The following is a 24,786-nucleotide window of genomic DNA, read 5'->3' as shown; positions in this document are numbered from 1 at the left end:
TTTTTTTTTTTTTTTAACATCACTCAGTGAGATACTCTGTCTGTATAGCATTTGTCAAAAACAATCAGGGGTAATAGTTTTATATGGCAGCTGCCTGAGGCAAACAAGAGACTTACCAAAAAATTAAAAAGAAAATACAGTAAATGACATGTCCACAGGAAGTTTTCAAAAACTCAACATAGCTGTGTAGCTCTAGAAGGCCACACAGATGTTCAGTGCTATGCATCTATTCAGGAAAGATCTGATAAGGATCTCACCTCTGGTTGACTTAGAGGCTCTATTTAAGCCATGCTGTAAACTTCTGGAATGTTCATGGCATACATCAATGCTTTGTCCAATCATTGTGCAAATCATATGAGCACCGTGCTCAGTCGTGTCCAGATCTTTGTGACTCCATGGACTGCAGCCTGCAGGTGCTCCTGTCCATGAGATTCTTCAGGCAAGAATACTGGAGTGGGCTGCCATTTCCCCTTCAGGGGAATCTTTCAAGGATTGAGTCTGCATCTCTTGCATCTCCTGCATTGGCAGGGAGATTCTTTACCACTGTGTCACCTGGGAAGTCCAGTCATTAGCTGATATCTAAGTTACTGAGCAAAGACTTCAGTGGCTGTATACAACAAACTATATAGGCTTTACAAAATGAGTTTAGGAAAGTCAGCAAACAGGAAGTCACGATATCACATATGGCAATAAATGTGAAAGCATGGCCCATAAGTGGGAAAAAAACACAGTCAACAGAAACTCCCTGAGGAAGCTAAGATGATGGAATTTCCAGACAAGGACTTTTAATCAACTACTAGAAATATATTCAAGGCGCTAAAGGAAATCATGTCAAATAATTCAAATATGAGAATAAACTCTTATACAGTGGAGATTGGCAACAAAGAGATACAAATTATAAAAGAATAGGTCAACTGAAATCCAGTCTGAGGAACACACACACACATGCACACAAGAAAAATGAACAGTTACTCAGAGACTTTATAGGACACCAGCAAGTATACCAAATACATACAATTGGAGCAAGAATTAGTGACTTGCTTCCAAAGAATTGTATAAAAAGTTGGATTAAAAGTAACTTTACAAGGGAGAAGCCAGCAAACAGTACCATGGCCTGGTGATGTAGGGTATCATCATGTCAGTTGCATATACTCTCTAATATTAAATGATGAGGGTGTTTCACCTTCTTGGTCTTTTCTCCCAAAATACATAACCACAGTCTAATCATGAGAAAACTATTAGACAAATCCTAATTAAGCGGCATTCTACAAAATTCTTGACCTGTATTCCTCAAAAGGTTCAAGGTCATGGAAAATAAGGAAAGACTGAGAAACTGGAAAGACCAGCAGGGATTAGGGAAACACGATGAGTAAATAAAGTCTGCTGCTGCTGCTGCTAAGTCGCTTCAGTCATGTCCGACTCTGTGCGACCCCAGTTAATAGTAGCATTGGTTTATTAGTTTTGTAAATTTACCAACGTATTATGACATGTTGACCTAAGGTTAACTGTAAAGGTAATATATAAATTTTCTGTATTATTTTGGCAATGTTTCTGGAATTCTAAATTATTCTAAACTAAAGAATTAAGAATAAAAATATAATGTAGATTTTGGGTCATGCTTTTGTAAGAAATAAATATGCATGTTTAAATTTTTAAATAGCATTAACACAAAAACATACACAGAAGGAAAGAATATTGAAACATAACACACTAAATTATATAATATTACTATCAAAATTAGTTTTGATATGTTTTCAATGAGATTGCCAACTGCAACCTTTTAACACTAACTTCTGTTAATTCAAAATATACTTAATGAGAATGCCCAATGTTTATTATAATTTGGGGTTCCTAAAAATATAGGTAGTTTAAGTTGGAACCTAACAGTCAAGATACAAATCTGAGAATCTGATCTCTGATGAATATATTTATATTTTTCATCCAAACCCTAGAACAGATAGTAAACTACCTTGCTGTTTTTGACAGCTGGAAAGTCCAGCTTTTTGTTTCCCTTTTCACACCTGAGGCTGCTTTTCCAGGTAACAGACTTTGTACAGCATCATCCTGCCAGCCTCCCGGCCTTAAGCAGACCCAGGGTCAAATCTGCTGTTTTTATGTACAGTGAGATCTCAGACCCCAGGGCCTCAGACCTACATCCAAACCTGAGGTCTCAGTGGGTCACTACCATATTAGTTCCCACTTCATCTGGCTCTTATTTCTTTATTTTGGGCATCTCTGCTGATTTGTTTCTTTGGTTTGGCGTTTCATTTGTTTGCTCATTTTCGATTTGGTTGTTCATGTCAGGAAGATCCCCTGGAGAAGAAATGCAACCCACTTCAGCATTCTTGTCTGGGAAATCCCATGGACAAAGGAGCCTGGCAGGCTACATCCATGGGGTTGCAAAGAGTTGGACACTACTTGCTGACTAAACGACAACAATTCATTTTTAAAAATCCAAAATGTAGTCAGAGGGTGCTGGCTGGCTTGACTGAGGCTGTTTAATGACGTGTGCCTTTGTAGATGTTGAACCTACTGACTAGGGGACCTGACCCTCAATCTTACTCCACACTTATTCCCTTAAATTTAAGCCTTTCTTCTTCTCCATCCTCACATTTGATGTCTAAACTTAACTTACAGATAGAAATGCAGCCTAGAGAAATAAGGTCCAGAGATTAACAACACCATGGAGAAAATTCTGAAAACACAACCCTCTGATTCATTCATTCCAGTAGTTCTCAGTCTTTAGAATAAGCAAAGATCAACTGAAGAGCTTATTAGAAATGCAGAATTCAGAGTTCCATGCACAGAGATTCTGATTGACTAGGTCTGAAGTGGAGTCCAGTAACATGAATAGCAAACAAGTAACCTGGTAGGTGCAAGTGCCTATCATTTCAGTTACTTAGTGACTTCAGATCATAATCTGAGCAATTAAAAACAAGCATAGTCCTGACATGAGTTTTTAAAATTTCTGATGTAGACTTTTATACCAAAATCAGAGTAGAAAGAAAAAGTCTACTTAAGGAGTCTGCTTCTCTTGTTTATAATAAAAGTTTTTAAAGCTTCCCATTGAATTATTCAAGACATATTTTCCTAAATGGTGCTCTTTTATAAAACTTACTTGTGATAAGTCTTAGTTTTAAATGAGACAATAAGAAATATGCACCACTACGAATATTCTGACATTATTTTGAAACTTTCCGCCAAGATAATTTTGTCTCAGGAGAAATCTGAAAATTCCATAAAATTATCTACAAATAATTTATAGGAAGTTGAGTCAAGAAACAGGTGTTACCACTAGAATGATGACTCTTGTCCTTTTCCTATTCATACATTTCTAATATATGAGCCTCTAGACGCTAAATCAGACACTGGGATGACATAGATTTATGTCATTTATTTTCTTTCACTGAGAAAATAAAGAGGTAAATGATTTGTATATATCTTGCCAGCTGTTCCACAAACCTCATACATTGAATACAAACTGAAACAGTAAAGAATCTGCCTGCAATACAGGAGACCCGTGTTCGATCCCTGGGTCAGGAAGATCCCCTGGAGAAGGGAATGGCTACCCACTCCAGTATTCTTGCCTGGAGAATTCCACTGACAGAGGAGCCAGGCAGTCTGCAGTCTCAGAGTCAGACACGACTGAACGACTAACACTTTCACTTTCACTTTCATCATAACCTCAGTGGCTCCATCTTACACTTGACCCAGTACTTAAATGTTGGATCCTGCTCTGGAAAAGTACTTGCATCTCTGTGCTATGAGTTTGGCTACATTGCCAACTAGCATTCCATTTCCAGATGGCTCCTATTACCACTTAATTATTTTCAAATCCTGATTTTATTTCAAACAATTTACCATTGTCAAGGGTCACCTCCAAGTACAACATGGCTGAAATCAAATATTTTTGGTTCTAGGTCTATGGTTAGGAGAGTTGAAGAATGACCTTCTTCAGAGTAATTGATAGACCATATGGCAAAATCTATAGCTAAACTCTAAACCCAACATTAAAATTTTAATAAAACTATGGATATTTTATGACAATTATTCAGTTGCAATTATTATTTATTTATTGATAAACAAGTCAGTACCAAATTAATCTATTTATTAATTCACTAAATTTTCAGATATTTATTGAGGTCTTAATATGTAACTAAATAAGACAAGAACAGAGTCATTTCCTCTATGAAGTTGCATTCTAATAGAAGATAAGATGATTACAACTTATCATGAAAATCTTGTGAAAGTATATGCAGAAAGACAATATGATTAGATGACAAGAGTTGAAGAAAGTTTTGGGAATTTTTAATTTCCTTTGCATTATTAACTTATTTTCTAGACTTAATACTGATTGGAGACATACAGACTTGAGGGAAAGGAATTAAGTCTGAATTTAGACTTGGATTAAACACACTTTTGATCAATATTTTCTTGATTTTAGTTTTAGTTCATTAAAAATTATAGCACACACATAGAATTAATACACTATGCATCTTATAAGGGTGTTGTTTACCTGGTCATGCTCATCTTGGGCACATATGTGTTGAATCTAAGAGAGTTAAACTATCCCAACTATCCCAATTACATACACTGCCTTTATACACCACACACATGAACACACACACACATTCCCTTGAAGGGTTTGTTTAATGCAAAATTTACAAAGACCTAAAAAAATCTGATGAAAACTATTAAATCCAAACTCTAGAATGAGAGTTTCCATATCTTTAAATGTGTGGGGAGTAAGGGGTATAAACGTGCTTGCCTTTGTTTTCGTAAAAGTTGTGGGCCACTTGTTCTTTTAGATTTGGGGGATTCGGTTTTTATCCTACGCTGCCCTTTTCCTAGACTATTTTACTTAGGATCCCTTGTGTTAAAGACCTCCTAAATGACTCTCCTATTAAAAATAGATTAAAAGATAAATTACTCTTTATTTTCATACTTGCTTAAACTACACTCTACTTTCTGAGTCTTCATCAGTTGTTTTCTAAAGAAGGTGCTTCCCTCCACTAGAGTCTGTACAATGACAGTGTCTTACTCACTGCATTTCGGATGTGCCAGCTGAATGCCACTGCAGTTGTCTCCTCCTCTCACCTGAGCTCTCACCATATAGGTCCCCCTCCTGGCTATGTTCTTTCTAGCCACATAAGCCTACAGTTACACAAGCAGGATCAGGATATTTACAAATGCCTTTTCACCTGGAAGAGTGATTCCCTGAATCTCTCTGGTACAGAATCATGTTACCTTGTAACATATCAGGTATCTCCGATGACTATAGTTCAAGGGAACAGTTATTTGATCACTTCACACCAATTACCATGAGGCCTAGGTTATTATTTACAATTTTTATTTCTCTCTACAGGCTACAAAAGAAAAAAAAAAGGTAAAATTCTGATATCTTATTGTTTTAAAAATCAACGTTTTTCCTCAATGATCCAGACACTAACCTCTCATCTACAATGCTGAACCCATCTGTCTGAGAATGTCAATAACTCCTAGAGAGCATGCACTGAATTACCCCAAGTTATAGTCATTCATTCTTTATTATGGTTAAAATCCAATGACTTAAATCAGGGGCTAGATATACTAACGATCTTAAGTACTATTACAACATTAATCTTTTTATGAACTTAGAACAGTTTTACATATATCAATTTATTCATTTAACAAATACTGATAATTTCAACTATAATATTGAGCAGTTCCTAATATACTTCAAAACATTTTAATAACCACAAGTTATATGGATATAAATATATAGTATTAATATAAGAGTAACATTTCAAATAGACATTTTATATTGGTCTTCAGAAAGAATAATGCCTGTTTTAAGATACTACACCTCTTTTCAGAAAGTTAAACTTATAGGTCTCTGCACCACAATTAAAACATCACTGAATCAAGATTTATAGGCAGAAAGTATAGCTTCACTTTACATGTGCTCCACAAACAAGTTTGAATTTTTTGCAGATATTGTTTGATGTTAGGAAAAGAATGTACCATCATCATGAATGTCCTTTCGCTAAAAGCAATTTGTCAATAAACATCAGTGTCTACTCACGTTTCTCTTGTTCTGTCTCTACTCCTTCGCTTTCTGTGTCACTTGGCAGGATCCACGGTTGATGAACCACCTGCAGTTGCTTTAAAGAGTCATCCTGCCAAAGAAGAAACTTATTTGGATTAAATTCTAGAATGATACTGTGAATATGGGTGAACACTTCAGTTCCTATGAATTACATGTCAAAAAAACATAACGAGAATTTCCTCACAACAGAAAAGAATTCTAAGCTTAAATTCCTTTCCATTTCATGGACATGCCACAAACTCTGAACTCATTATTTTTAACTTTCTCCTTTTAATAAGATTTAATGTCTTAATAAGAAATATCTAGGACTTCCTTCGGAGAAGGCAATGGCAACCCACTCCAGTACTCTTGCCTGGAGAATCTCAGGAATGGGGGAGCCTGGTGGGCTGCCATCTATGGGGTCGCACAGAGTCGGACACGACTGAAGTGACTTAGCAGCAGCAGCAGCAGGACTTCCTTGGTGACTCAGATGGTAACGAATCTGCCTGCGATTCAGGAGACCTGTGTTCAATCCCTGGGTCAGGAAGATCCCTGGAGAAGGGAATGACAACCCACTCCAATATTCTTGCCTGGAGAATTCCATGAACAGAGGAACCTGGCAGGCTATAATCCATGGGGTTGCAAAGAGTTGGACACGACTGAGCAACTAACATACAACACTAGACTATGTTTCTTCCTGAGTTATTGTTTTTATGAATTCCTGGCACTCATTGTGGGGAATATAATAATGAAATATTCAATATAAAACTGCATAAAATGTGTCTGTTTGCCATCAAGGTTCCAATTCCTTTAAATGTGATTAAGGATTAGTAGGATTCAGAGAACAGTCTCAACTTTACCCTTTAGTACTACTTCACTACCTTCTTCCTCTTATTACTTCCTATTTTCATTAATATAGTTCTTAAGTACTTCCTTGCTGCTCCACACCTCCATCACTGACCTAAGGCAGTCCCTCATCATCTCGCATCCTGACTGTAGTTATAGTCATCTACAAGTTTTCTAGGATTAAGATTCATACCTTCCCTAATTCTCTCCACCATTTCCTTGCCATGGTGAGATTTTAATAATGGCACATGATGCATTCATTACCTCATTTATAACCCTCGAGTGGTCTTCTCATTATCCCCAGCATAAAATCACAACTCAAGGCCCTTCATGCTTCATGCTGGTCTAGCCTCTGATTTACCACCACTTCCATCTCCATTCCACCTTGACTGACACTTCCACTCCAGCTATCATTAACTGGTAGTTCCCCAACTTTCTCATTCTCTCTAATTTACTAAGATGTTTTCCTATGTTATACTTCCTGCTTAGGATGCACTCTATCTGTCTCAAACATTAACAGTCCTCCCAGGGCTCAGTTGTCATCTCCATCGTGACGTTGTATGAGTTTCGATAAGTGCTCTAATGATCGATGTGCATGCATGCCTGCTAAGTCGCTTCAGTTGTGTCTGACTCTTTTGTGACCCCATGGACTGTAGCCTGCCAGGCTCCTCTGTCCATGGGATTTCCCAGGCAGGAATACTGGAATGGGTGCCAATTCTTTCTCCAGGGGATCTTCCTGAGCCAGGGATCAAACCCAAGTCTCCTGCATTGGCAGGCAGATTCTTTACCACTGAGCCACCAGGAAAGCCCTAATTTATTTTTAGGATTTAATTTTTTTTTCCAATACTGGATTTGGTCCTGCAGGAGTAAAGTACAGAAGCAGTACAAATCTGAAAAATCTTAACTTTAGAATTCCATAACAGTAGAGAGAACTACAGAAGTAAATTTTCAAAAATCTTCACATAACAGAAAGGGATATCACATCCCTGAAGTTTTTCACATGGCGTCTCCGGGTTTAAAGAATATGAAAAATGATCTTTTTGGTCTTATAAGGTAAAATCAAATGGCAAAAGCTCTTTGTTTCAAACAGAAAAAAGTTTAAAGTGATCATGAAAAAAATGTTTTTAATTGAAAAAGCATTTTGGCTATTTAGCTTTTTGGTCCAAATCCTAAAATATGTTTTCATAAGAAAAGATATGACCAGTAAGTCAATAGTGTTACTTTTTCCCACAATAGTTCAGAATATTCAATAATACTACTGATTGGTTTCTGGTCTTAATGGTTTTACTGTTGAACAGATAAGCTATTCTTAGTTTATTACAAATTATTTAAAGTACAAATGAAACATCAGCTTGGTAAAATTTGTAGTTTGGGAAGAACTTTAAAATGTTGAGCTGTTGGAATCAGAATCGTAGAGATAGTATAAATATTTCTGTTAATAGATCATTTAAATGTTTTACTTTGGTTTTCCCTTGAATACAGTTAGTAATATAATGCACCTGTTTGCTTCATCAATGCCAACAGGCAAAACTATGTATGGCCAAAGTTCAGCCCATCAGACTACTTATAATTCTTTTTGATGGGGTCAAGGAGCTAAAATTGTGAACATTTTTAAAAACAAGAGTTGACATGTTCCTTTTTTGCCAACTTATTCAAAAAATTTTCTACAGGAATACTTAACTCTTTCTGAGCATAGTACAAACTATTTCATATTCCCAAGAGCAAGTTCTTTGGATTGCTTTTAGAAGAAATGCCATTCATCCTGTTTCTAAAACACTTTCACCATAAGTATGTAAATGTCCAGGGACCAGAAGTGGTGGGAAATAGTGACATGTATCATATGGAAAACAGTCTCTAGCCCTGTATCAACATATCATTTTATCTGCTAACAGAGTAAGTGCTTTATAAACTTTAGCAGTATTGTTATTCCACATGGCTGGTTTATTTTTGGATTCTCTAAATGCAATCCATCAGTGATTGATGTCATGTGTGGCCATAGGTTATTCTGGTTTTTAGAGAGGAAAAAAAATGGTCCTCTGCTCAAACGCTCACATTGGATAATTTAACTCTAAGGCAACTAAATATTTCTTTCTCTTTGGTTAAGAATGACAATAATACAGAAAACATCAGCATCAACCTTTCAAAAGGGATTATCACTTTTATTTTATTTCTCTAAAGATCTTTACTTCGAGACTCTAAAAAGTAAGTATTCCTGAAGCATGTTGCAAATAAAGCAAAATAATACTATATCCCACTTACATACATTTAATAGACTGCAAAACTGATAGAGAATTAAATCTATACTTCTGTTAAAATAAAATTCTCCCTGTATAATTTATATACTTAATACAGTTTGGAAATAATTTTGTATTTGTTAATGAAATGGCTAGTATCATCAGGCTGAACACTGTAATTATTTTGCGAATTATATTTCTGTAGCTTATTTCTTTTGCATATCATCCGAGGACAATTAAAACATAAGAACAGGGAGACTTCCCCAGTGGTCCAGTGGTTAAGACTCTGCCTTCCAATGCAGAGGATGCTGCTGCTGCTGCTGCTGCTAAGTCGCTTCAGTCATGTCCGACTCTGTGTGACCCCATAGACAGCAGCCCACCAGGCTCCCCTATCCCTGGGATTCTCCAGGAAAGAACACTGGAGTGGGTTGCCATTTCCTTCTCCAATGCATGAAAGTGAAAAGTGAAAGTGAAGTTGCTCAGTCGTGTCCGACTCCTAGTGACCCCATGGACTGCAGCCTACCAGGCTTCCCCATCCATGGGATTTTCCAGGCAAGAGTACTGGAGTGGGCTGCCATCGCCTTCTCCGAATGCAGAGGATGAAGGTTCCATAACTGATCAGGAAACTAGGATACTGCATGCCCCAGGGTGCAGCCAATTTTTTTTTTTAACTAAAATAAACACAACATTGTAAATCAACTATATTTCAATTAAAATTAAAAATAATTAAGAACAGGAAAGTGATACATTTGAGAAAATATAAGTTTGAATGAACAAGATCTGGGAAAAGAAAAAAAGTAGCAATAACAAAGTTACAACAATATGGTAGATTATGAAAAACATTACAAAATAAACACAACCTGCTAAAAAAAATTTACCCAACAAATTTGCTACATTACACTACATATTGGTATTGCCCTCTGAAGAACTGTACAAAAAAGATCTTCACGACCCAGATAATCACGATAGTGTGATCACTGACCTAGACCCAGACATCCTGGAATGTGAAGTCAAGTGGGCCTTAGCAAGCATCACTACGAACAAAGCTAGTGGAGGTGACGGAATTCCAGTTGAGCTATTCCAAATCCTAAAAGATGATGCTGTGAAAGTGCTGCACTCAAGATGCCAGCAAATTTGGAAAACTCAGCAGTGGCCACAGGACTGGAAAAGGTCAGTTTTCATTCCAATCCCAAAGAAAGGCAATGCCAAAGAATGCTCAAACTACTGCACAATTGCAGTCATCTCACATACTAGTAAAGTAATGCTCAAAATTCTCCAAGCCAGGCTTCAGCAATATGTGAACCGTGAACTTCCTGATGTTCAAGCTGGTTTTAGAAAAGGCAGAGGAACCAGAGATCAAATTGCCAACATCTGCTGGATCATGGAAAAAGCAAGAGAGTTTCAGAAAAGCATCTATTTCTGCATTATTGACTATGCCAAAGCCTTTGACTGTGTGGATCACAATAAACTGTGGAAAATTCTGAAAGAGATGGGAATACCAGACCACCTGATCTACCTCTTGAGAAATTTGTATGCAGGTCAGGAAGCAACAGTTAGAACTGGACATGGAACAACAGACTGGTTCCAAATAGGAAAAGGAGTTCGTCAAGGCTGTATATTGTCACCCTGTTTATTTAACTTATATGCAGAGTACATCATGAGAAACGCTGGACAGGAGTCAAGATTTCCGGGAGAAATATCAATAACCTCAGATATGCAGATGACACCACCCTTATGGCAGAAAGTGAAGAGGAACTAAAAAGCCTCTTGATGAAAGTGAAAGAGGACAGTGAAAAAGTTGGCTTAAAGCTCAACATTCAGAAAACGAAGATCATGGCATCCAGTCCCATCACTTCATGGGAAATGGATGGGGAAACAGTGGAAACAGTGTCAGACTTTATTTTTCTGGGCTCCAAAATCACTGCAGATGGTGACTGCAGCCATGAAATTAAAAGACGCTTACTCCTTGGAAGGAAAGTTATGACCAACCTAGATAGCATGTTCAAAAACAGAGACATTACTTTGCCAACAAAGGTTCGTCTAGTCAAGGCTATGGTTTTTCCTGTGGTCATGTATGGACGTGAGGAGTTGGACTGTGAAGAAGGCTGAGCGCCAAAGAATTGATGCTTTTGAACTGTGGTGTTGGAGAAGACTCTTGAGAGTGCCTTGGACTGCAAGGAGATCCAACCAGTCCATTCTGAAGGAGATCAGCCCTGTAATTTCTTTGGAAGGAATGATGCTAAAGCTGAAACTCCAGTACTTTGGCCACCTCATGCGAAGAGTTGACTCATTGGAAAAGACTCTGATGCTGGGAGGGATTTGGGGCAGGAGGAGAAGGGGACAACAAAGGATGAGATGGCTGGATGGCATCCCTGACTCGATGGACGTGAGTCTCAGTGAACTCCGGGAGTTGGTGATGGACAGGGAGGCCTGGCGTGCTGCGATTCATGGGGTTGCAAAGAGTCGGACACGACTGAGCAACTAATCTGATCTGATCTGATAAAAGAAATGTTCACATATTGAGTTATAGGGAAGTCTTCTGGCTTATGCATGAGTTAACTTGAATCTGATCCTAACTAAAATAGCCTGTTTGTGGCCTATCAAACATACATTGCACGTCTGCTTTAATTATTAGAGAAAAGGACACATTGACCAAAGAATGAAGAATGTCCATGTTAAAAATAAAGATTAAATGCCTCTCTTTCTGGGACACCAATGCTGGGCCTCCTTCAGTGATAAGACTCCCTTCCCAGGTGCCAAGGCCACACTGACTTGCTGTGTACTTGCTGGACTCTTCTTTTTTTTGAAACCTTGAAGAAATGTAGCCCTGACTTGTTTGATGTTCTTTGTTCTGACAAGATACAAAACTGTGCTGAAAATCCTGCATCTCCTGAACAGTTTCTCAGAGTCATCTGGGATGTAGGCTTCTGGGCCAGTCCTCAGTTTGGCTCAAAAAATACTTTTTTCTATGTTTCTTATTGATTACTGATGATTTTCGTGACACCTCCATCTTATTTCTTAACTCACTCCTTTTTGTGGTTTTTCTATTCAAGGAAATTATAGGATGACATTGTAAAAACTTTGAAAGTAACAAAAGATGATTGGGTAGAGTCAATGAAAAACAAGTCATTTTTCTGGCAAGCCCTTTCATTTGTCTGATTTTATGAAGGCACTCTTTCATTGACTTTGAGCTATGTTATAACTGTGCAATTTATAGAAATGTATAGTAGTGCAAATAATTCTTGTCTGTATAAAAGCAAATTGCATCTACCTGAATGCACTTGATTAGTATTTTTTACATCTATTTATAACTTCATTTGAACATTCTTTATTAGACTACACATGTGAGGATTTGAATTCTCCTTAGAACTGGCTGTAACATCTTATTGGTTTCCTCATTCATTAGTGAGTTAAATAAATTTTGACATATTCATTTTATATCTCTATGAAAGCCATCATTGTCATAACTTTTTAAAAATTACTATCCTTAACATGTATTGATTCTTACTAAATATCAATGACAAAACAGGGTTTCCCTGAAGAAAAGCTTTGTTTTCTATTTTTCTAGAAATGAGAAATAAAATTATGATGCTGCGTTCTAGTTATTTCCATTTTTAAAAAGTAAATCCTTGTGCATGATAAAAAGCAAAGACCTCTTATTATTATAGGAGAATAATGTCATGCACACTCCTTCAAAAGTATAGTTGGAACTTCAGTAATGATCACAGAATATACCACAGGAAGAAAAGATGCCAAAATCGGCATGAAAAGCAACTCTAAATTATTTGGCTGCAAAGAATCAACCCTCTTTCCAGTTTAGATGGTACAGCTGACAAAATCAACCTCAAGAGATTTGAAAAGACCTGTCTGCTCACGGTGCTTCTTTTCCTGTCTGACACCCTCGGAGACTGTGATGCTGCGTCTCGACACCTTGAGTTAGTCTCCCCTCCTCTGTGTGCTGTCTCCGGCCTTCAGATAACTTCCTGAAGTTATGAGGAACCACTTGAAACTGCTCTGGTGTGCGTGCATGCTCAGTCACTTCAGTCCTGTTCAACTCTTTGAGACCCCGTGGACTGTAGGCCACTAAATATCTCTGTCCATGGGATTTTCCAGGCAAGAATAGTGAAGTGGGTTGCTATTTCCTCCTTTGGGGGATCTTTCTAACCCAGGGATTGAACCCAAGTCTCCTGTGGCTCCTGCATTGGAAGTGGATGGATTCCCATAGAGCCATCAGGGAAGCTGCTCTTGAACAAGTTTAAAAAATTATTAACTTCAGTCTTGAGCTCGTTACAGATACTCAATCATTTAAACTGACAATATTCATCTGATGAATACATATGCAAATGAATACATTTCTCTAATAATTAGGAGATTTTTAAGCAGTATACTATGCTTGTTGGTGTTGTTTAGTCACTAAGTAATGTCCAACTCTTTGTAACACCATGGACCTGTAGCCCACCAGGCTCCTTTGTCCGTGGAGTTCTCCAGGCAACAGTACTGGAGTAGGTTGCCATTTCTTTCTCCAGGGGATCTTTCTGACCCAGGGACTGAATCCGTGTCTCCTGCATTGGCAGGCGGATTCTTTACTGTTGAGCCACCAGGGAAACCCATATTGTATGCCACTTTCCAATTACTCCTCTTGGAAATGCGATATTTTAAATGGTTTAGCTTCTCTACAAAAGGTATGGCAAGCTTTGCAAGTATTTGGTTTTAAGTTGTTTTCAATTATATATACATATATTTTTTTGAGTGAATGTTAACATTATAATTGTAACAGCTAAGACTTTTGCAAAGTGAAAATTTTATTCCTACCCTGAGTTATTAAGTACCTTACATGTAAAGAACACATAATTTCTTTTTAAACTGTTAGAACCATTTTGAGGATCAAGAGAAGTAAACTATTATAAAATATCTTCTTTTCATTTTTCCAAGAATACAAATCCTATCTGAAAAAATAAATAATACATTAAAAATATAGAAAATATAGACATTTCATTTTAGCTTTCCCTTTAGAGGAGACCATATTGTCTCCTTAATTTTGACTTAGGTCTGAACAGAATTGCCTAACATCATGTGGTTATGATTCTATCTAATTATAAGACTAAATTTACAAAATACAAAAAAAAAGGGGGACTTTGATGTGCAAAGAGCTGTTCAAACTTTAGCAAGAAATGTTAAATATAATAAAAATGTAAACTCTATGGTTTATTTGAGTTTTAGTGTGTACTAAATAAAAGCAAATGCTTGCTAGATCACTTTTAACTTCAATGCTTCTAACATTTATAAATACTGCTCCTCACTGTTTGCTGATTCTACTAACAAGAAGGAAGGCAAAAGCAAAATAAGAGTGTAAGTGAGAAGAAACAAAAACTATCATTTTATGCCTCACATTCTCAACATTTTTGCACTGGCAAGGAAGAAGAATTTAAATGTATATTTTCTACAGACCAAATGGAATGATTAACATCTGCAAAAAAAGAAACTATCAATAAATAGTTCATTCATTAAGGTCATACTTAGTTTTTATGTAAAGGATGATTGTTTACTGGTTTTAAAAAGAGCTAAAATCTAAATATCAACCAATATTAGATCAAAAGTACTATGTGATACTGACCCCCTAGAAAGGTAAGGCTTACCTTGGGTAGCTCACACACAGTCCTAAATTCAAACTGAAAGTGAGCAATGAATCTCAGAAGCTAGAGAGATTATATACCCTAATCAACCAAAAAATACTATTCTTGAAAGTAAATGAATAAACAGTAAATAAATAAATAAATTTATTAATAAGAATTTCTCCTTAACCTATGTTATACAAAATTGGGGATTTTCTATGATGTATGCAGTTACTAGGAATAGCATCGGAAAGAACACGTCAGCTTGTCAAACTGTAGGGTATTTATGAATCACACAGAATTCCTGGTAGAAATGTAAATTTTGATTCTTTGGATCTGGTGTGAGTGCTGAGATTTGGCATTTCTTGCAAGCCCCCAGGGGATCCAGTGTCACTGGTCAGAGGAACTCACTGAGGAGCAATGCCCTGCTAGTGCTTCCGATGTGTGTTGGTTGCTTAGTTGTGTCCGACTCTGTGACCCCATGGACTATACCCTGCCAGGCTCCTCTGTTCATGGAATTCTCTAGGCAAGAATACTGGAGTGGGTTGCCATTCCCTTCTCCAGGGGATCTTCCCGACCCAGGGATCGAACCTGAGTTGCCTGTGTTTCCTGCATTGGCAGGTGAATCTTTTTTTTTTTTTTTAAATCACTGAGCCATGGGGCCTCCCTAGTGGCTCAGACGGTAAAGCGTCTGCCTGCAATGCAGGAGACCTGGGTTCGATTCCTGGTCAGGAAGATCCCCTGGAGAAGGAAATGGCAATCCATTCCAGCACTCTTGCCTGGAAAATCCCATGGACGGAGGAGCCTGATAGGCTATAGTCCATGGGGTCGCAAAGAGTCGGACACGACTGAGAGACTTCACTTTTTCACCTTCAAGCCACTTGGGAAGCCCTTGTCCCATAAAGTATTTACACAATTGCATATAACATGCACATTTAGATTGCACATGTATAATGAGAAAATAAGGATCTTTTCCTTGGATAAGAACCATAAAATTAAACTGTCTCTTTTTAAAAGTTCTATCACATATGCAGCCCTTTTCCTGTACTGGCATCTCAGTGGTCTCCTTTCTCTACAGTACTAGATCCATACAGGACACATTTAAAAGGTATTAGGCACCCTTTTTGTGGAGGTGACCTACTACCCTTAGTCCCTGGTGGGGAATGCTGACCAAGGGCTTGAGCAACCATGGAATCCTAAAGGGAGGTTCTAAGTGTACATACTGAAAATAGTATCTCTATCTTCTTGGGAAACATTAATTGCTTTAACGTATTTATCTAGATTTCAACATCAAGTACATTAAATTGAAATTTAAAGTTGATGCACCAACCCTTCAAATTTTTTTCCCCCATATATTTTGATTTCTAACCTGAGTTCAGAACATCTACCTAGTTATTCCCTTGCTTTCCTTTTGCTACCCTTTCTCCATGTGCCTTTGGTAAAATTTCAACCACCTCCACACGAGCATGCAAACCAGAGATGTTAAAAACTTAAAGGGGGTGCCATGTACTCGAACTGTCCTCTTTGAGTGATATCTGGAAGCAAGAATGACTTTAAGTATGGGTACACTGTTCTGAATAAACATATGAAGTACCTACTACACTGAGCAGGCCACTCAAAATGGTCTTTGAATGGATTCATGCATGTAAGAATAAAATATTTAGAGAAACAGTTTCTGTCTCACTGAGAAGCAATATTCAAACCAAATATTTGCTACTTCTATGACTTCATTGCCAAACTGTTTCCCAGACTCCTTCACCTGCAAAAGATTCAGAAGGCTAATTTAGTGACCATTATGGTTTGGCTTCAGACCAAGTTTTATGGAGTCTGTCCACTGGCTTATCTGAGAGTTCTCAAATGCAGTTTGCAGACAGAGCAAAAACACATCCCGAGACACAGAGAATCCTTGGCTATCTCCAAAATAAAACCAGGAGTCTCAATGCCTTTGCAACAAAAATCTGCCAGACATTTTTATTGTCAAGATAGCACTTTGCTTAATGACTTGTAGGGATAACATCCTTGATGAACATTTATCACATGAATGAATGCCAGTTTGGTACAGCTTATTCTCTCTGTAAGAGCAATGATCGCGTCTTATTTTGTTGTGCACAGCCAATATAAAACATGTGTTTCTCATTTATTAGGATATCAACAAATGCTTGCTAATGAAAATACACAATAGCCTTAGGTTTATACCATTTTACATTCATTTTCAAGATGAATTAAATATAGGATCTCCTCACCAGAGAGGAACATAACACCATTTTGATAACCTACTATATACTTTTTTTTTTTGTAGGGATGACCAGTGAATGGGTATAGACTGGAAACCCTATAGGCAGATGGAGAAAGCCCAAGTGGGTGCCTCACTCCATATGATAGACTTAATTCAGACCATGTACAAGACCACCTGAAAACTCACTTCTTCCATGTAGTTTTTCAATGACTGTCCTCCACTGACCGCTTCTCCCTAGAGGCAGAGAGGAAGAGAGTTTGAAAAAGTCAGGAGAAGGAGAAAGAATAAAAGAAGAGTCACGAAAAGTAGTAGAATCTGGGAGCAACACTAGATCTATACTATTCCCCCACCACTTTTTTTGGTTGTTGTTGTTTAGTTGCTAAGTCATGTCTGACTGTTCCGCAACCTCATGGATTGTAGCCCACCAGACTCCTCTGTTGATGGGATTTCCCAGGCAAAAATATAAGAGTAGTTGCAATTTCCTTCTCAAGGCAATCTTCCCAATCCAGGAATCAAACCCACATCTCCTGCTTTGGCAGGCGGATTCTTCACCACTGAGTCACCAGGGAAGCCCCACCTCAGTTGATACTTGTGGGGTCAACTGTTTGACAAATTCTTACTCAGAAGGAAATAATTTTTTCAAGGCAACAATATATCTTTCAGGTAGATTTTAGGTTATATAAAGAAATACCACCTAGCGGATCTATAATAACTACACCTTAGGCATTAGTCGCTCAGTCATGTCCAACTCTTTGACCCCATGGACTGTAGCCCGCCAGACTCCTCTGTCCATGGGATTCTCCAGGAAAGAATACTGGAGTAGGTAGCCATTCCCTTCTCCAAGAGATCTTCCTGACCCGGGGGTCAAACCCAGGTGTCCCGCATTGCAGGAAAATTCCTTACCATCCGAGCCACGAAGGACAACTTAGAACTGAATGTTAAATGACTAGCATCCAAATTTCTGTTATTAACTTTATAAATATGTACTTAAAACTAGGCTAATAAAAAACTCACTAATTCTGTATTCAATAAATCTGTGTGAAGACCTAACATTATATAAATATATATGTAACAAGTCATATAAAAGTTATACATATATACACACACACATATATACACCTATATAATAACTATATGGAAGTATAGTTGATTTACAATATTGTGTTCATTTCAGATGTACAGCAAAGTGATTCAGTTTCGAAAAAGATATACTTTTATACTTCATGGCCAGAAACATTTGGAAATAAATTCTGAGATACCATGAAATGATAAATTCTAGGACACCATGTGTGTTTAAAAGATAAGTAAATAAATATGAATAAAGCTTACATTTGTTTCTATAACTTTTCAAAGACCCTCCTTTTTAACTTTTCAAGGCTCTCGTATGCATGATCTTATTTGATTGATGTTTTTACTACAACTTGAGGGTAAGGCATTCTCAGGCCAATTGGATCCATAAAGAAATTGAAGACAGGGCTGCAGACAGCAATGCTTAAAGGCCAGGAGCCAAAAAAGGCATTGCTGGGTCTGGAGTCAACCCTGACACTCTTATATCTTGCTGAAATGAAAATTCTAAAAGGAAAAATTAAATTCACTTTAGTTTTTTTTTTTTTTTAATGGTGATATGAGACCCAGCTTCAACCCTGGGTTGGGAAGATCCCCTGGAGAAGGGAATCGCTACCCACTCCAGTATCCTTGCCTGGAGAATCCCCATGGACAGAGGAGCCTAATGAGATACAGGGTATGGGATCGCAGAGAGTCGGACATGACTGAGCAACTAACACTTTCACAACTTCACATACTCCAAAGCATTTTCAGAGGGTTAAAAATTTTTTTTTTTCTCATAACAAAAATTAATCTAGGAATAAAGTCCTGGGATTCTTTAGAAATCACAGATGGGGTCATATTTTTTCACAAATTATGGTTTTCACTAGCAAAAAATTAATATGCTGTAGTTTAAATGTTTTCAAATGCTTCCAAGTTTGTGGGATTTTTTAATGGATAAGATAATGAAAGAGATAGGATACTTATATTTATTTAAACTAAAGCATAAACTGTTAGGAAAAACCAAATCCAAATAAATCTCCCAAACTGTGAGAAATTTAATCAAAGCAGGCAGACAGGGCTGGAAACTTACTTCAGATAAACTGCTTTTTACAGTTGAATTAAGTATACTATCTCCCCTCATTTGGACAACTGGTCTAGAAAGAATGCTGTGGGTTCTTCCAATTTGGCTCTTCCTCCTGACAGAACCAGTGCATTTCTGCCAATACTCCTTTCCTCTTTGCCTGTGCTGTTGGGGTGAGAGGCATTTGTGTGTGCTAAGTCACTTCAGTCATGTCCAACTCTTTGCAACCCTATGGGCTGTAACCCTCCAGGTTCCTCTGCCCAGAGGATTCTCCAGGCAAGAACACTGGAGTGTGTTGCCATGCCCACCTCCAGGGGATCTTCCTGACCCAGGGATCAAACCCAAGTCTTTTCTGTTTCTTGCCTTGGGAGGCAGGTTCTTTATCACTAGAGCCACCTGGGAAGCCCAGGGATGAGAGGATGAGATGGCAAATGGTTTGGAATTAGATAGAGACCTGCCTTTTGGAAGGGCCAACAGCTAAGGCCTAACAGTGAGATGCTGGAAAGCAGTCCCTAGGTGCTCACTGAAAAGAGCGATTTGTTTTCCTTGGATCTGCAACGTGGTTGTTTTCCCCAATTGTCTGGAAACTTGCAGAATCTGGGCTAGACCTGGTGATGACTGAGGGCTTTCTTGATGACCAGATGTAACAAAAGCACTGTGTATCCTCCAGGGCTTCTCGATAGGGTTTCTTTTTCCCAAGGTGCCAGGTCCTTTTGAATATCTACACTAGAGAAAAGGGAGCAACCCACACAACACGATTTGTTTCAAAGGCCACACAGATTGGAGTCTGGCTGTAACCACCTCTCAGATCACTGACATGGGTAGCCCTGATGAATGAGGAGCATGAAGTGAAAAATTTCAGGAGGAAAACAGAGGGAATGGGTCTTTTGAGAGGATGATAAACATAGCACAGAGCCAGGTGAACCAAATAGAGAATAAGACATAAGAATCTCTAAGTCTTGGGGTCAGAGGAGATGGCACTGGTTAAGAGGCTTGATTCGACAACTCTGTCCTCAGTTCCCCATTTCCAACATAGCGCTGCTGCCATGCTGACTTTCTTCCTTACCCTACTGGTGGTGCGAATGAAATAAACCCACTTCCAAAGCATAAGGCTCTCAACTTCGGTCATCTTTTTCTCAGTTTTAAAGAATTGGCATTTTAGATATCAAGTCATTCTACGAACATAATATGATATTAATCACCTGGAAATGAATCAAAAGTACCTAAATGCAATTTCCCTTGAAAAAACAAAGAGAATAAAGGGGACAGAAGGGAGGCAGACCGGGGCGTGTGAAGGAAGGAAAGGGCAGAATACATGGAAACTGTGCCTGAAAAAAAAAAAAAAAAAGGAAGAAAAGGTATTTCCTGAAATGTGGTTTCAGTTATCATGAATCTTAATATAACCAACAGTTGAGATAAAAATGCTTTGAATGTGAATTACAAAATATGTTATAAACTCAGCGAAAGGAAGAAAAAGAGGCTGATATGATTATTGCTTAACTTATGACACGGGATCATGGCTGTTAAGAGATGGAAGGCTCTAGTCACTCTCCTAGTGTTTTTTCCAATTAAGAAAGCATTCTTAGTGAGATGGAATATTCTAGAGACAGAGCTAGGATTAGACTCACACTCTCCCAAATCTATCACCATTTTCCAGCATACAAGGCTGCTCTTGTTTCTATCAGTAAGTATTTCCTGTTCCTCTCTTACTAATCTTTAAACAAAATATGTACAGACTTGCACTTGCATGTAGGGCACATTTATTCTCACACATTTTATGTCTAATACCTCTGGTATTCATTTCCTTCACACAAAGTTCCAAGAGAACCCTACTTCCACCAGAATGTTCTTTCTTCCCACGTTTTTTTCAAATGAAACTAAAAAATAATTTTGATACAGAGGAGACTCTCTTAAGAAGTACCTGGGGGTACTTATAACCCATAGAAGAATGGGAGCTTCATATAAATGGCCAAGACATTTCTAAACCTAAGGGACCCATGACACTTTACTCTTTTGTTTCAAAAGTGTTTATTAAGCACCTATTCTGTGCCACACAATTTACCAGGCTTGGGGACAAAGAGGTGAATAAGAACTAATCCCTACCATAGAAAGTTTACCTTGAGAAAACAGATCTACAAGTTATTAGAAGATAGAGCAAAAGTTACTTGACACAGGTAAGCCCAAGGTGCTATAGGAAAAAAACAGAAGGAAAAGGCATCTCGTCTTTTATTAAACATTTTTTAAACATTTATTAAACATTTATTAAACAAGCATGTTTTGAGAACATCTCTGTGCTGGGAACTCTTATAACCACTTGATACATAGGATGAAGGAGTCAAAGGAGAAAGATTAAAACTGAGCAAGTTATTTTTAAGCTTAGTCCTAAAGACTTAGTTGATTAGTCAGATGAAGGAACTGAATAAGGAAGAGGACTCATACCAGGCAGAAGACAAATTCTGTACAAGGGCCCAGATCCAATGCAGCAAATACCTAAAGCCACAAGTATTACAACGAAAATTACCAATACACCATGCATTTTGAGACAGACAGATATTAATATCATGTCATTTCCTAATTTTATACTATACTTTGCTGTAATATAGCTGCTAATAAAATGGTTATATGGAGAGTCTGTATGTGTGTGTGTGTGTGTGTGTGTGTTATTTGTATGTCTTTGGCCATGCCAACAAGGGATGGAACCTGGGCCCCTGCAGTGGAAGCACCATGTGCTAACCACTGGACTGCCAGGGAATTCCCTGTTGGGTTTTCTAAAGTGCATTATACAGGGTTACTAAATTTGTGATAGATGATAAAAAGATTGAAGTTCAACTTTCCAAACATCAGCAAATTTGACAGATGGAAACTACTACTGGTGTCCAAGACAATAGGCAGTGATCCAGGTCCAATTTGTAAAAAATTGGGTGCCACAATTTAGAAAATCAAAAATTCTGGGCAAGTTCTGAAGTCTTTTATATCACTGAGGTAGTCAATAAATTAATAGCTAACTTGCGCTTTCAGACTGAAATATATGAACATATGTTCTTTCTAATTGACCCCAATGTCTTTTCATATTGTTGAAAAATATTTTTTCTGAAACTTTGTTTACAATCTCATGAACAAATATAGCATCAGCACAGACCCTCTTTCTCTGAAAATGACACTGCATACCTGGCAACAGTGAGCCAGACTGATATACTCTAGGAAATTCATTGTATTTTAAAGAAAAATAAAGTCCTTTGGACATCTAAAAAAACATATTGCATGATTTACAAGGGGAAAACTTAGATTATCATTAGACTTTAACAGCAGTGATTTATAACAGTAGAAAAATGAAGTAATATGTTTAAGATACTGAAGGAAAGAAAATGTGAGCCCAGTAATCCAATGGAGAGTGAACTTCAGAAAACCAAAATGCCTAGATCTAAGAACAGATGGTGAGCATTAACTATAGTTACCTGTCCTAAGACCACAAGACAGCTGAAAAGCAGAGAATATATTACGCATTGGCTATATACTCTTGACAGTGTGGATTTTGTACAACTATTAAAAAATTGGGGAGAGAATAGAAAAGGTAAATGCATTTTTTTCAGTATTTTATATTGGTAGATAGGCTGATATTTTTATCTTGAGACTTCTGTATATAACATGGAATAAAACAAATGAGTTATTATGGAATATTTTAAATTCCAATATCACCTTTATCTTAGAATTGTTGGTATGGAAAAAAGGAGCTAAAGCTATAATACAAAAAGAGTTTAAGTCTTAGCACTCTCTACTTTAAATTCAAAGTGTCAGTGAACTAACTGTCCACTCAAAGGCACTGGAAACAGGGCCGCCCTGGTGGCTCAGTGGTAAAGAATCTGCCTGCCAATACAGGAGACATAGGTTTGTTTCCCGGTCTGAGACGATCCCACATGCCATGGAGCAACTAAGCCCGTGCACCCCAACTACTGGGCCCATGCTCTAGAGCCCGGGCTGCAACTATTGAGCCCATGTGCCACAACTACTGAAGCCTGAGTGCCCCAGAGCCTGTGCTCTGCAACGAGAAGTCGCTGCCATGAGAAGCCAGAGTACCGCAACTTGAGAGTAGCCCCTGTGTGCAGCAACTAGAGAAAGCCTGCATGAAGCATGAAGACTCAGCCCAGCCAAAAATAAATAAATAAATAAATAATTTTTTTAAAAAAGACACTGGAAATAGTAACTCAGGAGCAATGAGTATCCCTGGTATCCAGATTGTGGTCTGAAACATCAGTTCTCACTAAAAGAAACTAGGACTTTTCAAAAAAAAAAAAAGGTTGATCCCATATTTGGGGCAGGATACATATAATATTAGCTTGGAATACCTTGTGCTACCCAACAGCAAGCCAGCTATCAGAGACTACCAGGGGTAGTATGGAATGACAAACAAATGCAAGGAAGCTTAAAGAAAGAATTATTTATCTTCATCATCTTGAAAACTAGCAAGTAAAGGAGAGAAATCAAGCATGTATCCTTGCCTTTCTTAGGAGAACTGTATTCCTGGCCAATTACACAGTAACTTGAGAGAAAGGGTCTCTTAGCAAAAGCATTCCAACAAATAAATACAAAAGGAAGTGATGAAATTAAAATATCATCACTTTTCAGCTATCAATGAATAAACAGATATTGGTATCAAGCATCTATGGCTGCTAAGATGATAACATTAAAAAAAAAAAAACAACAACTAGATATCATGTGTCTCCTCTAGCCATGCTAAAGAGGAGCTTTAGTCAGTTTCTGGATAAATACAGGAAAATACAGAGAACTGAAGAGCCCATTGAATTGCACCAAGAATATGAAGTTAGCAAAATTCAGACTGAAGAAAATCTGACAGGTCAAGTGGCCAGGGTTCTTTAACAGATAAATTGTAAGAAAATGTAAAAAATGGAAGGGTAATATAAAGTTTAAAAAAGACTTAAGCAGGGAAAGGGAAGGTGGGATGAACTGGGAGACTGGGATTGACATATATATAATAGCATGTAGAAAACAGGTAACTAATGAGAACCTACTGTAGAGCACAGAGAACTCTACTCAGTGCTTAAATGGGAAGAAAATCCAAAAGAGCGGATATATGTTTATGTATGACTTATTCACTTGGCCACACAGCATGAAATAACACAAAACTGTAAAGCAACTATATTCCAATGAATTAAATAAAAGAGAGAGACAAAAGACATGTCTGACTTTTGAAAGTTGGCGAGGTTAGCAATAGGGGCTTCCCTAGTGTATCAGATGGTAAAGAAGTTGCCTGCAATGAGGGAGACCTGGGTTTCATTCCTGGGTTGGGAAGATCCCCTGGAAGAGGGCATGGCAACCCACTCCAGTATTCTTGCCTGAGAATCCCCATGGACAAAGGAGCCCGGTGGGCTACAGTGCGGTGGGTCACAAAGAGTCAGACACAACTGAGGGACTAAGCACGCAAAAGGTTAACAATAGTGTCAGAGAATGCATGTTTAGGGCTTCCCAAATGGCGCAGTGGTAACGAATCCACCTGTCAATGCAGGAGATGTAAAAGACACGGGTTTGACCCATGGGTCAGGAAGATCCCCTGGAGTAGGAAACGGCAACTCATTCCAATATTCTTGCCTGGGAAATCCCACGGACAGAGGAGCCTGACGGGTTACAGTCCATGGGGTCGAAAAGAG

The 24,786-nt window shown here is 37.9% G+C and overlaps 1 protein-coding gene across 2 annotated transcripts in view; it reads right to left on the bottom strand.

Moving 5' to 3' along the window:
* The window catches only part of C14H8orf34 (chromosome 14 C8orf34 homolog), a 364,940-nt gene that overhangs the window by 17,219 nt on the left and 322,935 nt on the right, over positions 1 to 24,786 (bottom strand). Inside the window, exons 11-12 of one of the 2 annotated variants that reach the window (XM_061438930.1) lie at positions 17,182 to 17,229; positions 6,065 to 6,158 (exon numbers count right to left, since the gene is read on the bottom strand). In XM_061438930.1, the coding sequence (XP_061294914.1) occupies positions 6,065 to 6,158; positions 17,182 to 17,229 (142 nt within the window). The remainder of the gene's footprint in view (positions 1 to 6,064; positions 6,159 to 17,181; positions 17,230 to 24,786) is intronic. The other variant, XM_061438931.1, reaches the window with a different exon arrangement.

The sequence above is a fragment of the Bos javanicus genome, chromosome 14 (genome assembly GCF_032452875.1).
Source record: "Bos javanicus breed banteng chromosome 14, ARS-OSU_banteng_1.0, whole genome shotgun sequence".
Lineage (NCBI taxonomy): Eukaryota > Metazoa > Chordata > Mammalia > Artiodactyla > Bovidae > Bos > Bos javanicus.
The sequence above is the reverse complement of the archived record's forward strand: the minus strand, read 5'-3'. Positions and strand labels throughout refer to the sequence as shown.